Source organism: Dreissena polymorpha, chromosome 13 (genome assembly GCF_020536995.1).
Source record: "Dreissena polymorpha isolate Duluth1 chromosome 13, UMN_Dpol_1.0, whole genome shotgun sequence".
NCBI classification, from domain to species: Eukaryota; Metazoa; Mollusca; class Bivalvia; order Myida; family Dreissenidae; genus Dreissena; species Dreissena polymorpha.
In genome coordinates this window covers 15,630,141-15,646,464 of record NC_068367.1, presented here as the reverse complement: position 1 = coordinate 15,646,464, position 16,324 = coordinate 15,630,141, and the positions used below count along the sequence as shown (strand labels likewise).

The following is a 16,324-nucleotide window of genomic DNA, read 5'->3' as shown; positions in this document are numbered from 1 at the left end:
ATGCATTAAGTGTGGATTTCCCAGAACAAGGCTCATATAGTTACAGCCTACAACTAAGTCTATAGTCACTGTGCCTCATTACAACCTATAATTACAGATCATATACACAATCCATAGTTATAGCCCATAGTAACAGCCCATAGCAATTGCCCACTGTGACAGCTTATAGTTGCAGAACATACACTCAAAAGTTACAGTGTTTAGTGACAACAAACATTAATAGTTACAGTGTTTGGTATAACTGCCAGTCGCTGATTAATATTAAGTATTAATTAGCCGCAACTCTGTACAAGAGCTTCATATGGTATAGTCAATTAACCCTTTGCATGCTGGGAAATTTGTCTTCTGCTGAATTTCTAAAAAAGCATTTTCTTTGATTTTTTTCAAGGAATACTATCAGAATAGCAAACAGTTTGGATCCTGATGAGACGCCACATTCTGTGGCGTCTCATCTGGATCAAAACTGTTTGCAAAGGCCTTCAAAATTCGATTCTAGCACTGAAAGAGATAAAGCTACGACAACTTACATTTCCCCACTGGAAGGCTGACGGCAGGAGGGTCTGATTGAAGAGATAGGCCTGTGCCTTGAATGGCACCTGCTTGAACACCTGTGTCATCTGTATCTCACTCTGCATCAGGCAGGCCTGCACAGTCTGCACCTCAGCAAAGCAGCCAATGTTGCTGGGTAAAACATGAACAGGCAAAGATAATACGAGAAGCGTTCTGAGAAAACTGGGCTTAATGCATGTGCGTAAAGTGTTGTCACAGATTAGCCTGTGCAGTCTACACAGGCTAATCAGGGATGACACTTTCCACCTAAATTGAATTTTTGCTAAGAAGAGACTTCATTTAAACGAAAAATGTCTTAAAAGTGGAAAGTGTCGTCCCTGATTAGCCTGTGCAGACTGCACAGGCTAATCTGGGACAACACTTTACGCACATGCATTATGCCCAGTTTTATCAGAACAAAACACCCATCAGTCTAAATGAAAATATTAACAAGAATAACCATTTTAGTTTAGATACATGTATGTCTTTAAGGACATATGCAGACTTTTCTTTACAAAACAACAACACACATATTAAAAGTGTTAAATCATCAAAGTTAGCAACATGAAAATCTTCTGTTAAAAATAATTTGCATTTAAATAGCAGGATCTGTGTTTGGTTAATATGTTCCACTTTTTCTGTCGTAATTAACAAGTAAAACTACCAAATAATAATTAATCTCATCTGCTTTTCATAAATTTCATGCTGCACATGCTTATAAATCAATACACTAGAGAGGAGTAAGGGGGCTTCTGAGCAAAACACAGTATCATATACACAACTAATGGAGGCCAACATATCATCATAGTGGAATGTAACCTACCAGTCTTGACCATCCTCCACATTGACCTCTATGATACGGTGCACCGACCTTGCACTAACAGGGGTGAAGGTCACAGTCACTGTCTTGACCTCTAGGGGCTTGAGTTGACCTTCACAGGGGTCAAATGATAATTCACTGATTGCCTAATAAAACAGATGATTAAGAGTCAGCAAACCATACAGACATACGTATAATTATTAAGAAAATTTATTCGCACTCAATATACTAGTAATACAACTATAAAATATTATACAACTTAAACACTAAAGTATGTTTCTTGTTTTTTTAACCCATTTATGCCTAGTGGACTTTCCCATCCTTCAAAATTGGATCAATTTATTTCCAAAATTAGGTATGTTTAGCATAAGTTTATTTTATTGCTATATTTAGAATATTTCTTACAGAAATTCCTTAAAGCAAACAGCAAAGACCCTGATGACACGCCGCATCATGCAGCGTCTCATCTGGGTCTACGCTGTTTGCAAAGGTCTTTTTTCCAGACGCTAGGCATAAATGGGTTCATAATTAGTTTCTTTTCATGCATCTAACATTAGCAAAATGTTTTTGCATATGTATTAACAAGTAATCAATCACTACAAATACTGAACACCATAAAAGTGAACACAAAGTGTAATCTTATACATGGATAATTGAACAATCAAAACTACACTTCCCTGATCAGGAGGGTAAAAGCAAGTGAATAGACAATACAATCATAACAATAATTTTTTATAATTCAAATTTTGAACACAAAATCACCAAATGTAACCCATCATAAAGCTGTAATTGACAAAAAAAACACTTTGATGCATAAATTGGGAATATTACATGTCTGTGTGTGATTTTGTGATGATGTATCACACAAGCCAACAGTAAGTGTAAAATACAAGTTCACACAATTAATGAGTGGAATCCAACCATCTGATCACCATGACCATGAAATATTCCATAAAATACATACTTTCCTACAATGAAATAAAAATCAACATTTTGTATCACCAACGCAACAGATGATGTATAAATTCTGACCATAAACATACCATTACAATAAACTACCGGAATATAAACATGCCATCATGCCATGGTTAAGATGTGTATAGTGATAGTGTCACTCAAATGTCCGGTTTTAAAGTCGTTTAATAGGGTAATGGATTTCAACCTGTGTGAGATAAGAAATTCTGGTTCGATCCTAAGTTTCAAAACAAAATATTCACCAGTATTTAAGTCAGTCTATCCATGGTCTGGTATCTTATCAAGACTTTTTCCATCATGATTAAAACACCAAACATGTCAAGGATAATAAGGCTATTTTGCTTTTGTGTGTGAAATCAAATAAGTTTGTTGTGATATATAGTAGTTTTCTATTCTAACTTTACAAAATAAAGGTATGAATACAAAACCTGGTAGGTGTTGATAAAGATAAAGTTATATTCTTAGCACACACAAACTTGAACCTATTTTTGAAACATGCAGCTCATCTTTTTACAACAAACCTAAATAAACTATAAACTGACCAGCATCATGCCTAAATGGGTCTTATGCCATATGCTGCCAGTGTAGCTGCAGACCTGCCTGCGCATCAGCACAGTCTGGTCAGGATTTACCCTATTTGCTATAAAGGTATACAAGGTACACAAGGTATCATTAACAAACTGAGTAGCCCCTAACCAATATGTGCACATGCGTAGGCTGTTTTGGAGATATGCTGGCTGCTTATGTCTTAAGACCCAATTTCGTAAGACGAAGCTGAACTCATCTGTATTCTTTCAAAAATCTAGTATGACTCCTACTCCTACCAAATATTGGATCATCCAAGTCATCATCAACATTTATGTTGGCATTTTCATAAGCCGCATCATGGGAAAATTGCACTTATGCCATATGCAGCCAGGGTAGCTACAAAATAGCCTTTCAATAACCTATTATCCCTCCCCTCCTATTCCTACCATTGGATCGTCAATGTCACCATCAACAGGTATGGTCGGACTGTCCCTGATGGACCAAGCGGTGACAATCTGAGACATGTTGTTGATTGTAATCTCCTTCTTCACCGCCTGGCCAAGCCGGACGAGGCCAAAGTTAAGGTCAGGTTGGTCAATGGACACTTCTGGGCCCTGCAACAGATTCACATGTAAGTTTTCACACCAGTTACTATTATTTTAACCCTTTACCACTCAGATACGTATTTTGACGCATTTGTAGTCCCTTAGAAAGTGACATTTAATTAAGGACCTTTAATTCTTACCAGATTCAAGTTTTAAAGGCTTCATTTCCAACCCTTAGGTACTGATGAGCAGCAAACAACATAAAACCTGAACAGACTGCAAGTTACACGCAAGGTGTTCTGATTTTATGCTGGTTGCAAAAACCATTTTTCACTTTGCTTCTTATGGGGAAAGGGTTAAATCAGGATTAGAAACCAATCTAAAATGCAAGAGGTTTCTACAATATGGTAAGAAATGACAAGTATCAGATCAACCAACTCTTATTTATTGTTACATAGAGATCAATCTTAAGAGTTGCTAACAGATCTGATCATTTGAATACAGTAATATCATTATGCAAAAAAAGTAACATCACGCCTTTGATCTTTTAAAGAAATGTATAGCTAATGAAAATAAACAAAATGTTATCCAAAACATGTTTAAAGTAAGATCATTAGTGGTTATGGTGTTTACTTAGCATTCATAACGTCCATACTACAAGCCCTACTCTGGGATACTGTACAACTATTATTATTCGCAAAACATTAATTTTCTGATTGAAAAGATAAGGTTATAACAGCTAATTATGTCCAATGTTATAAAAACAGACTGAATTGTAATAGCCTTTAAAGAAATTAATATCAAACAAAATCCACGTATACCGGTACATAATGTGTCTGTTCTGCAATCTAGTGAAAGCGGTAATAACACAAAAAGGGAGGATATTATACTGTGTTCTTTACTGACAATTTACATTTCCTTTAAAAGGATAATGCAATAAAGCTATAAACATAATATATAGCCTTAACTTTGTTTTGATAGAAAACTAAGAATTAGTGCTTTTTGTTAACATGATATAACCCATTGTGTATTGCGTTTTGCAGGGATTAACCCATAATGTTCGCATGTCCTCTAATTGGTGCCCACATAGGTAAGATTGTTGTCAGTTAAGCCATGATTGTAATTCTAATAGGACTAATTGAAAATTGACTTTGTCGCTTCAAACATTCATGAACTGAACCGTCATTTAGTCCCACTTATCCGCTTATTATAACAATGAACTAGTTAATTGCTAACAATAAGTCCGGCCAGTTACTAAAACCTCATACAGAGGACTAGTTAATTGACATCTGATAAACAGGTCTCAGTCCTGCAAGTGACTACAAAGTTACACCCCTCTCCCCACCGCAATTAATTACAACTGGGCTTATTGCATATGCATAAAGTGCTGTCTTAGATCAGCCTGTGCAGCCTGTCCAGACTTATCAGAGACATCGCTTTCCCTCAATACTAGATTTTCATTTAGAAGAGACTTCCTTCAAACAATAATTCCATAAAAGCGGAAAGTGTTGTCCCTGATTAGCCTGTGCAGACTGCACAGACTTATCTGGGACAACACTTTAGGCACATGCATTATGCCCAGTTTTCCGAGAGCGGGACTAAAACAAAACCCCATACAAACCTTGAACTCTGCCTGCACTTGCATATGGAGAGGGTCTTCCAGGTTCATCACATGACAGTAGAGGGTGTGGTCTATCTTGCCGGGGGCGGAGCCTGTGATTGACAGCTCCATGTCCATTGCCATCCCAGGGTCTGCAATGTGTCAGACTCAGATGATATAGTATTTCAATGCATAGGGGACGGAATTTTTTTAATAGTTTTTAAGTTTTAACTGTTCTGGGCTTAGATGTAATATTTAGATGTGTAGGGGAGGGAAATTTCTTAATAGATTTCAACTTATACAAATGGTCTAGCCCACATGTAATATTTGGATGCATTGGGGAGAGAAATTTGTTAAATAGCCTTCAACTTGTACACAACATACAACATGCCAAAAAATGAAAGTTAATGCCAAATAATACTAAAAAGAGCTTTGCCAAAACATGGCTATAACCTCAGGATCCAGTTGCAGATTTTCCCATTCCAGAAAAAATGTTTTTTTCTATTGTATACAATCTTTTTAATATTGCTTCTATTGTATACAATCTTTTTAATATTGCCTAATCCAGGTATAACCAATGCTCAAGGGATTTCTATAAAGGTCCCTAACTTGAATTCTTTGACTAAAAAATACAGAATACACTAAGAACCAAGAAAAATGAGTTTACAGTTTGAATACATACAGGCCAAAATTGTTGCTAACGTCACACATAAATTGTTCTAAATGAAGAATTGTGTTGTTTGAGTTACTAATTCCCATGCAACACTAAACTTAATTATACCATTAGATTATACAAGTTTTAAGACTATTGTTTATTTTTAGTTTAACCCATTTATGCCTAGTGGACTCTCCCATCCTTCTAAATTGGATCAATTTATTTCCAAAAATAGGGATGTCTAGTATATTTATTTCTATATTTAGAATATTTCTTACAGAAATTCCTTTAAGCAAACAGTGCAGACCCTGATGAGACGCCGCATCATGCGGCGTCTCATCTGGGTTTACGCTGTTTGCCAAGGCCTTTTTTCTAGACGCTAGGCATAAATGGGTTGAATTCTAATACCCAGCTCTCCAAATGGAGGCTCCACCTCCAGTATATAGCTCTCTGTAAAGGGCTCCCATTGGAACGTGATGGTTGAGTGACTGTGGTTTGCCATCTGGAACACACAGATCAACATGGCTCTGGGAAAACAGGGCTTAATGTATGTACGTAAACTGTCCACATAGATTAGCCTGTGCATTCTCCACAGGCTAATCAGGGACTATACTTTCCACTTTTATTTTCTTTTTAGTTAAAACAAAGTCTCATCCCGGAAGAAATCCAGTTTGGGCCGGACAGGCTAATCAGGGACGACACTTTATGCACATGCATTAAGCCCTGTTTTTGTATAGCTTGTCTCAGATTCATAAGCTCATTTTTAACTTTGTTTACACTAGATAAACTTTAGGGTAAGAAAACAATTTTCATGGAATAGCTTAACATGGCCAATAGAAATGACATTTATTTGAAAGATTTGTTAAACTTGTTTGTGGAGTTCAATTAATCTTCTAAAAATTTTAAGTGTCTCATGCACATGTTCCAGAGATGTTACTATACACTGTTTTTTGTTTCAACTGTTTAAATGTGTGTTTATATCTATGTACCTTAAAATTCCAATCAATTTATTGTGATTGCTGTTAAAATTTGTATAACCAAAAAGTTTACCATACAAATATGTTGTAAAAACATAACAAATCTCTACCAGGACTGCAAATGTATTTTTCATCAAATATAACAACACAAATACAATTTTTTTAATAGACTTCAAAGATGTATTAACCCACATCATTCAAAAATGCGTCTTCAGCCATTTGCAGCCAGGGTAGCTCCAGACCAGCCTAGGCATGCGTGCAGTCTGGTCAGGACCTACCCTACAATGTCTACTATATGAGTCGTGTTCTGAGAAAACTGGGCATAATGCATGTGCGTAAAGTATTGTCCAAGATTAGCCTGTGCGAATCAGGGACGACACTTTCCGCCTTAATTTGATTTTTGCTGAGAAGAGACTTCATTTTAACAAAAAATGTCATAAAAGCGGAAAGTGTCGTCCCTGATTAGCCTGTGCACAGGCTTATCTTGAACGATACTTTACGCACATGCATTATGCCCAGTTTTCTCAGAACACGACTCATATAGTCACACAAGGTTTTGTGGTTTCATACGCTGACTGTTGCACAGTCTGGTCAAGAGCTTTGCTGGCCACATAAGACCCATTCTTGCACAATGCGGGTCATTCATACAAATCATTTATAAACACTTCACTTACAGTGACCATTTTCTTGAGGGTGGTCCCAACCAGGTTTTTGCCCGGCACATGCATGGAGTAGGGGTGCAACACCACACTGAGTGGGGAGCTCTCGCCTTTCACTTCTATCTCTAGGGCGGTCACGTCCATGAATGGAGGCACTGCAGGTGTTTGAGAGATAAACATTGGAGTCTCACTCTTGGAAATCGGGGCTTAATGCATGTGCTTAACCCTTCACCACTTAGATATGTATTTAAACCTTTACCACTTGAGATACGTATTTAAACCTTAACCACTTAGATACGTATTTGTATGCATTTGTAATCCCTTAGAAAGTTTAATTCAACAAGACTATTGTCAAGCAATATAAGTCCCCTACCTGCTCCACCATTGTCAGAAATTCCAGATTTTTTTATATATATTTGTTGCCATAGCAACCAAAAAATTATTTATTTAGTTACAAAATGAAATGATGTGCATAATGTCCATATTGCCATCTATCCATGTTATAAGTTTCATGAAAAAATATTAAGAACTTTAAAAGTTATTGCAGGATCCAGAAAACCACCATTTTCAACAGTATTTCTAGTCTATTTGTTGCCATAGCAACCAGAATTTTTGACGTCGGAACAAAATGAAATGACGTGCATAATGTCCATATTGCCATCTATCCATGTTTCAAGTTACATGAAAAAATATTAAGAACTTTAAAAGTAAACGCAGGATCCAGAAAACCACCATTTTCAGCAGTATGTCTAGTCTATTTGTTGCCATAGCAACCATAATTTTTTACGTCCGAACGAAATGAAATGACGTGCATAATGTCCATATTGCCATCTATCCATGTTTGAAGTTTCATGAAAAAATATTAAGAACTTTAAAAGTTATCGCAGGATCCAGAAAAACCACCATTTTCAGCAGTATTTCTAGTCTATTTGTTGCCATAGCAACCATAATTTTTGGCGTATGAACGAAATGAAATGACGTGCATAATGTCCATATTGCCATCTATCCATGTTTCAAGTTTCATGAAAAAAAATTAAGAACTTTTAAAGTTATCGCAGGATCCAGAAAAGTGTGACGGATGGACGGACGGAGACAAAACCACAAGTCCCCTTCTGTGAAACCGGTACGGGACTAATTAAACACCTATCTTACTAGATTCAAGTTTTAAAGGCTCCATTTCAAACCCTAAGATACTGATGAGCAGAAACAGCATTAAAACCTGAACAGTCTGAGAGTTACAAGCAGGCTGTTCTGGTTTTATGCTGTTTGCACATAGCCATTATCACTTTGCCTCTGAGTGGGAAAGGGTTAAAGTATAATCCTAGATTAGCCTGTGCAGTCAACATAGGCTAATCAGGGGTGAAACTTTCATCAAAGACTGGAATTTTTGTTTAGAAGAGACTTCCTATAAACAAATAAATGTGTAAATCTGAAAGTTTAGTTTCTGTTAAGCCTGTGCAAACTGAAAAGGCTTATCTGGGATAATACTTGTCACATGCATTTAAATTCATTTTTCAATATTATGACCATAAAGATTCATAGATTAAAATTGTTGAATGAATTCATAACCAATGCCTAATTAATTTTTTAATTAATTTTGTAAATAAATATATGAAATATATGAGATTTGATAGTTTAAATGTTGTATCTGCTTAACATTTCCATATGAGATTTAATAGTATTATGCTTTACCCGACACTGACTGTGTTATTATTACTTCTTGTTTGTTGTGTTTAATATTTTTTGCTAATATTTTTTATAATTAATCTCAAAAAAATTAAATACGAAATGCTTTAGAAAAGCCTCATTTTTTGTTCAATTATTGTACATACTATCGCCATGTGGCATGAAGATTTCAGAAATGTTCTCTTCTTTCTCCTCCCTGCCACCATCTCCTCTTGTCTCCCCTGAATTGGCAGAGCTGCTTCCCTTGGGTCCCTGGTCGTAGGAGCTGGGAACCATGTTGAGCAACAGATGCAACACACTGTGGAACTTTTCCACCTGGTAAAATGATAAAAAATGTTCTACACTCTGAGATAACAGGGCTTAATGCATGTGCATAAAGTGTCGTCCCAGAATAGTTTGTGCAGTCCGCACAGGCTAATCAGGGACAACACTTCCCTTTAAGAGGTTATTTTTCATCTAAAGGAAGTCTCTTCTTAACGGAAAATCCAGTTAAGGCCAAAAGTACTTCCCAGATTAGCCTGTGCAGACTGCACAGGCTAGTCAGGTATGACATTTTATCCACATGCATAAGAGTTAGGCCTAATACATATATTCAGAGTACATTATAACAGTACCCAAAACATGTATTTAGAGAGCGCTTACTTGCGATTTAATAATGGTACATTCAGAAAGTATTTGGAAGAACAAACAAATAAAGCAATATTTGAAAATGGCACATATTTTTTTTATTCATATATATAAATATATATATTGTCAGATGGTATTGACAGCTCAGCTTTAAGAACTGGTTATCCAACAATACAAGCTTCCTTCCATTGAAGTGCCCAGGGCAAAATCTGAACCTGAACATTCACTTGGAAAATAATTAGCTATGGAGCTATAGTTTTTTTGCACTGCACTTCTTCTTATAAAGACCTTCCCAAATATTAGCTTTGAAATTGATACCTGTTAAAATTTTCAAGATATGCGCCGAACAATATTCAAGTAAACATTTAATAAAGGGCAATAACTCTAAAAATATGAAAGCAACAAATATGGCTCTTGTGAACCTCATTTCCCCTCAATTTAATAAACAGACTCATATAGTTTCAAGTTGATATATCTTTTTGCTCTTCACAAATTATAAGTACAAAAACTAACATAGGGAGAAACTATAAAATATGGAAGCAAGAGTAATGGTTATTGTGCACTGCATTTCCCACCAATGAGATTTACCTACCTATTACATTTTAAGTTGTAACCTCTCTTTGTTAAAGAGATATTTAAATATTAAAAATATATTTTTTATTTATTTAAAATTATTTAAGATATTAAAAAAGGAACAAAGGACATGTTGTTATAGAATGTCAAAGTTGAAAAAAAGAGCACTTTTGTAATTTTTAACGTTGGATGAAAGAAATCACACATTCACAACTTCATATTACCAGGAATAATGCATTTTAGTTATATTATTGCAAGTTGAAAATTGTAGGAGGACACCTCAGAACAAGTTTTGGACAGACAGACACACACGCAGACAGGAATGCATGGCGATTCCAGTATATCCCTCTTTATAATTATACAATGTATAATTCTTACCAGTGCCATATCTGATCTTACTTCAATTGGGAATCGAGCACTTATTTGACATAATTTCAATCAGGTGCAAGCACTCACCACAGGTGGGGCATATGTTATTTTGAACTCCATCTGTTCCATGGGAGGGAGGACCCCTGTGGGCGGGTGAACACTGAACACAGAGTCCACGTCTGGTACCCGGTCATATCTGCGAGAGGCCGAGTTGGCCCCCGGCGAATCAAACTGAGGCTTGTAGATCATCCATTGGAATGGCAGGTTCACATTCCTGTAGGTTTGTACAGGAAACATTGAGAGGTAATCATTTAATAGAAATAATTAATCACATTGCTGTGATTTCAGAAATACATAAGGAAACAAGAGCTGTCACCAGGATGACTTATGCCCGCTATAAACGCTTGATAGAAGTTATGAGCTTTTTTCAAAACCTAAACACAGATTTCGAAACCTAAACGCGGACCCTAAGTTCAAGGTCAAGGTCACAGGGGTCAAAATTTGTGTGTGTATGGAAAGGCCTTGTCTGTATACACATGCATACCAAATATGAAGGTTATATCTCAAGGGACATAGAAGTTATGAGCATTTTTCAAAACCTAAACACAGATTTCGAAACCTAAACCCGGATCCTAACTTCAAGGTCAAGGTCACAGGGGTAAAAAATTTTGTGCGTATGGAAAGGCCTTGTCCGTATACACATGCATACCAAATACATGTATGAAGGTTATATCTCAAGGGACATAGAAGTTATGAGCATTTTTCGAAACATAAACGCAGATTTTGAAACCTAAACGCGGACCCTAAGTTCAAGGTCAAGGGGTAAAAAATTGTGTGTGTATGGAAAGGCCTTGTCCATATACACATGCATACCAAATATGAAGGTTATAACTCAAGGGACATAGAAGTTATGAGCATTTTTTGAAACCTAAACGCAGATTTTGAAACCTTAACGCGGACCCTAAGTTCAAGGTCAAGGTCACATGGGTAAAAAATTGTAAGCGTATGGAAAGGTCTTGTCCATATACACATGCATACCGAATATGAAGGTTATATCTCAAAGGACATAAAAGTTATGAACATTTTTTTAAACCTAAACGCAGATTTCGAAACCTAAATGCGGACCCTAAATTCAAGGTCAAGGTCACAGGGGTAAAAATTTTTATGCGTATGGAAAGGCCTTTTCCATATACACATGCATAACAAATATGAAGGTTATATCTCAAGGGACATAGACGTTATGAGCATTTTTCAAAACCTAAAAGGAATGTGTGACGGAAAGACAGACAGACAGACAGTCTTTTCTTCGAAAAGGGGGCATAAAAAATGTTTTGGCAAGGAATTTTCAGGGGATACGCATTTCCTAAGAAAACAATAGATTCGAAAAAGTTCAATACCTTATCAATTAAGTTATAAACTATTTGATGTAAAATGCCTGATTTCTTATGATCAAAAAGATATTGGTGACAAACTAATAACAATTTACATATAAAACAATAGCACATCATTATTTGAATCAAAATGTGTAAACATTTGCTATTATCCAAAAAAAGGAGTATAAGAACTGAATAACCTTTTTTTATATAAAAAAGGCAAGTGAATTTAATGACTGATGATCCGATATCCTTTGCACACCTGTAACGTATTAGAACATACACGTTTTTTCTCTCCTCAAAACCGGGGCGATTTTTACAGTGAACGACTACAATGTTATAGAATGCATAAAATTTCATTGTTTCAAAACCTGACCCTTATAAGGTGTAGAAAACCTGAAACTTTTTTTCTTAAAAAGTAGAATTATCAATGTTTGTTAATGAACTGAAACTTAATCAAAGTCAAAAATTAAAATAAGACTGCCACGTTCGAATGTTCAATAAACTGTCAGTTGACTATAAACTTGTCAAATAAAGTTTTGACCGTTTATGGTTAATAATTGAGAGTTAAAATCAATAAATATTTAAATGCTCAAAATTCATCATAAAAAAGAAAATGAGTGGTATTTTGAAAACAATGATTTTCTGTCATGTTTGTATAAACTTAAGAGAGTTCTGCATTTCGAATGTTAATATGACAATGTTTTGGCAAAAAAAATCAAATCATACAACAGATCATGTGTAATATTGTTTATTGATCTGCATTGATTTTTCAAAAATACGTTTTTATACGTTACAGAGGTTTATTTGCTATTGACAAAGTTCGTAAAAATACGTTACAGTTCAGATTTTGTCTACATCTTCTATATACTAGTATTCTCATGCACTTCATGTTGTATAAAAGCGTAAAAATAGGTAAAAACCGCTATGGGACATCCCTTTCTAAAACAAATTATAACGTATTTAAGCCGATAATTGTTTGACGATAAACAACTGTGACGAGCAAAACGTATTTTAGGCCCGAATTTTGTTGTGAACCGTAAAATGTATTTTAAAAGACTCGAAAATCCGTTACAGTATTGAAAATTGTGAAAAACATGCACTTTGAACAACGTTGTAGTTGTTACCTTTAAAAAAAAGCCCCCTTTCTGAGAAGAGAAAAATTGTATACGTTTCAATGCGCTACAGCTTTTCGCTGCAAAAATCGACCAGGTGCCTAAATATGCTTGAGCTAAGACATCACAACCAGACAGAATGTTGACTCATACACTTAAATATCACAACCTGTCAGAATGTTGACTCATACACTTAAATATCACAACCTGTCAGAATGTTGACTCATACACTTAAATATCACAACCTGTCAGAATGTTGACTCATACACTTAAATATCACAACCTGTCAGAATGTTGACTCATACACTTAAATATCACAACCTGTCAGAATGTTGACTCATACACTTAGAAATCACAACCTGTCAGAATGTTGACTCATACACTTAGAAATCACAACCTGTCAGAATGTTGACTCATACACTTAAATATCACAACCTGTCAGAATGTTGACTCATACACTTAAATATCACAACCTGAAAGAATGTTGACTCATACACTTAAATATCACAACCTGTCAGAATGTTGACTCATACACTTAAATATCACAACCTGTCAGAATGTTGACTCATACACTTAAATATCACAACCTGTCAGAATGTTGACTCATACACTTAAATATCACAACCTGTCCGAATGTTGACTCATACACTTAGAAATCACAACCTGTCAGAATGTTGACTCATACACTTAAGTATCACAACCTGTCAGAATGTTGACTCATACACTTAAATATCACAACCTGTCAGAATGTTGACTCATACACTTAAATATCACAACCAGACAGAATGTTGACTCATACACTTAGAAATCACAACCTGTCAGAATGTTGACTCATACATTTAAATATCACAACCTGTCAGAATGTTGACTCATACACTTAAATATCACAACCTGTCAGAATGTTGACTCATACACTTAAATATCACAACCTGTCAGAATGTTGACTCATACACTTAAAAATCACAACCAGTCAGAATGTTGACTCATACACTTAAATATCACAACCTGTCAGAATGTTGACTCATACTCTAAGCAATCACAACCAGTCAGAATGTTGACTCATACACTTAGAAATAACAACCAGTCAGAATGTTGACTCACACACTTAGAAATCACAGCCAGTCAGAATGTTCTCTCATACACTTTGAAATCACAACCAGTCAGTTAAGAGACTCACGTTATGTTCTTGACCACTGCAGTGCGGTCAGTGTATGTGAAGGGATTGAGCTGGTCAAACTTGATGTGATGCTCGGCCGTGGCGTCCACTAGTTCACCAGGGGTAGGCTCGTGCAGACCTCGCTCTATTGACACCAGTTCCACATTCGCTCTCTCAGCTGTGCCTGAAAGAGAAGTCATCACAAATACAGCTAATATTTCCGTTTTTATGAAATTTTTCGTTCTAAGAAAGTCTCTTCTTAACAAACATAAAGCCTAAGCTGACTGTACAGGCTAATATGAGACAACTCTTTACACACATGCATTAAGCCTCATATCTGAGACAACTCTTTACACACATGCATTAAGCCACATTTTCCCAGAGAATGGCTCATACATTGCTTATTTAAGGGTTAACCCTTTGCATGCTGGGAAATTTGTCGTCTGCTAAAATGTTGTTTGCTGAATCTCTAAAATTAGCATTTACTTCGATTTTTTTTCAAAGAATACTATCAGAATAGCAAACAGTTCGGATCCTGATTGATGAGACGCCACGTTCTGTGGCGTCTCATCTGGATCCAAATTGTTTGCAAAGGCCTTCAAAATTCGGTTCCAGCACTAAAAGGGTTAAGGGTTAATCTTCAATTCACAGAATTCAAGAGCTGAATTGCTGAAAAACTGTAGTAGCCTAGATTAGCCAAAACTGTCTGTATACTATTGCAGCAAGTCATTCATGCAGTTTAAATTGAAAAGCTTCAAATGGATAAGTTTATGGTTAAAAGAAAATGGGTATGTACAATATTTGTAATTAGTAAAAGATGCATGTTGATTGTTATATTAAATTATATTGATGTCTAAAGTTAAGATTATGTTATCAGAATGTTAAGATTTTTTACCAACTACATCCTGGTGTTTTCAAATATAACAGGCAGTTCATTTTACTTGTTTTATTCTAGTCCTTATATAAACATACATCTCATCAATGGAACTTTTAAGAATACATCTTGCAAACATTATTATCAGAAGTGACCAATGTTTAGACATTAACAATGAATTAAAAAAGATACAATTTGAAGACACAAGGGCATTTCTATTATAACTTACAATTTTCTATGAAATGAATCGTTATTCTTAACAAATATGTCTTATGTAGCATAAGGAAATAAGCATAAGATCATTGCTGAATCTCACATTATTAAAACTAATTAAAATAAAAGAAAATATTCATGAAAATCAAGAAGAACTGGTACCTTTCACAGTGAAATGTTTCACGTTGCAGTTATCACACACCAAGCAGAAATCCACTGAGTAACTCTTCACAGATGGAGGTTGGAACACAATCTCCATGAGGGCAGTCTGATCAGGACCAACGTCCAGAACGGAGGGTCGCACATCAAACGGGGGAATAGGCACATTTCCATTGCGAACAACAGACTGTAAATACATTTTTCATAAAAATAAACTGATCAGAAAAAATTATAGAATGTATCAATTAGCATTTTTAATTCAGAGAGACATTTCGCAGCCACATTATATTTTTTCACATTATTCTATTTTAATTCTGTTTACATTATTCTATTTTAATTCTGTTCACATTATTCTATTTTAATTCTGTTCACATTATTCTATTTTAATTCTGTTCACATTATTCTATTTTAATTATGTTCACATTATTCTATTTTATTTCTGTTCACATTATTCTATTTTAATTAAGTCTGACAGCCCTTACATCTGAACAACATGATTCAAATAAAAATCATTCTAGCAAATGTCTCTTTTGTTTTCCATAATTAGATGTGATGTGGTTGCTACCACAAATCATGTGTGGAAACATACAAAGAGCATATTGTCAACACTTTCTGTCAGAAATCAATATTTGTTTGTTTTGTCCATGTTTAAAAGTAAATAAAAATGTAAACATACATTTAGGTATGCCCACACATTTCTTATCAAATATCTCATAGAAAATAATTCCGAAGGGCAATAAGTCTGTTCAAATTGACCACTTTCAAAAGTTGTAACTTTAAAATTACTTACAAATTAAGATGTTTTATCTAAGAAAATTTGAGCCAAATTTTAAGTCCGTAAAATTGTACACACATATATTGGCATACATAA

At 35.2% G+C, this 16,324-nt stretch overlaps 1 protein-coding gene and 1 long non-coding RNA gene across 8 annotated transcripts in view; both read right to left on the bottom strand.

Moving 5' to 3' along the window:
- Positions 1 to 16,324, bottom strand: part of LOC127855227 (deleted in lung and esophageal cancer protein 1-like) — a 58,807-nt gene that overhangs the window by 27,249 nt on the left and 15,234 nt on the right. For all 7 annotated transcript variants that reach the window (XM_052390644.1, XM_052390647.1, XM_052390649.1 and 4 more), the window contains 10 exons: positions 15,457 to 15,640; positions 14,229 to 14,391; positions 10,651 to 10,837; positions 9,141 to 9,309; positions 7,324 to 7,463; positions 6,081 to 6,174; positions 5,039 to 5,169; positions 3,319 to 3,486; positions 1,373 to 1,515; positions 528 to 681 (listed from right to left, as the gene is read on the bottom strand). In XM_052390644.1, the coding sequence (XP_052246604.1) occupies positions 528 to 681; positions 1,373 to 1,515; positions 3,319 to 3,486; positions 5,039 to 5,169; positions 6,081 to 6,174; positions 7,324 to 7,463; positions 9,141 to 9,309; positions 10,651 to 10,837; positions 14,229 to 14,391; positions 15,457 to 15,640 (1,533 nt within the window). The remainder of the gene's footprint in view (positions 1 to 527; positions 682 to 1,372; positions 1,516 to 3,318; positions 3,487 to 5,038; positions 5,170 to 6,080; positions 6,175 to 7,323; positions 7,464 to 9,140; positions 9,310 to 10,650; positions 10,838 to 14,228; positions 14,392 to 15,456; positions 15,641 to 16,324) is intronic.
- LOC127855243 (uncharacterized) lies at positions 13,206 to 13,914 on the bottom strand. Its single transcript, XR_008037430.1, has 4 exons — positions 13,867 to 13,914; positions 13,753 to 13,790; positions 13,563 to 13,676; positions 13,206 to 13,372 (listed from the first exon to the last, which is right to left on the bottom strand). It is a non-coding gene; the product is annotated as an uncharacterized LOC127855243 (long non-coding RNA).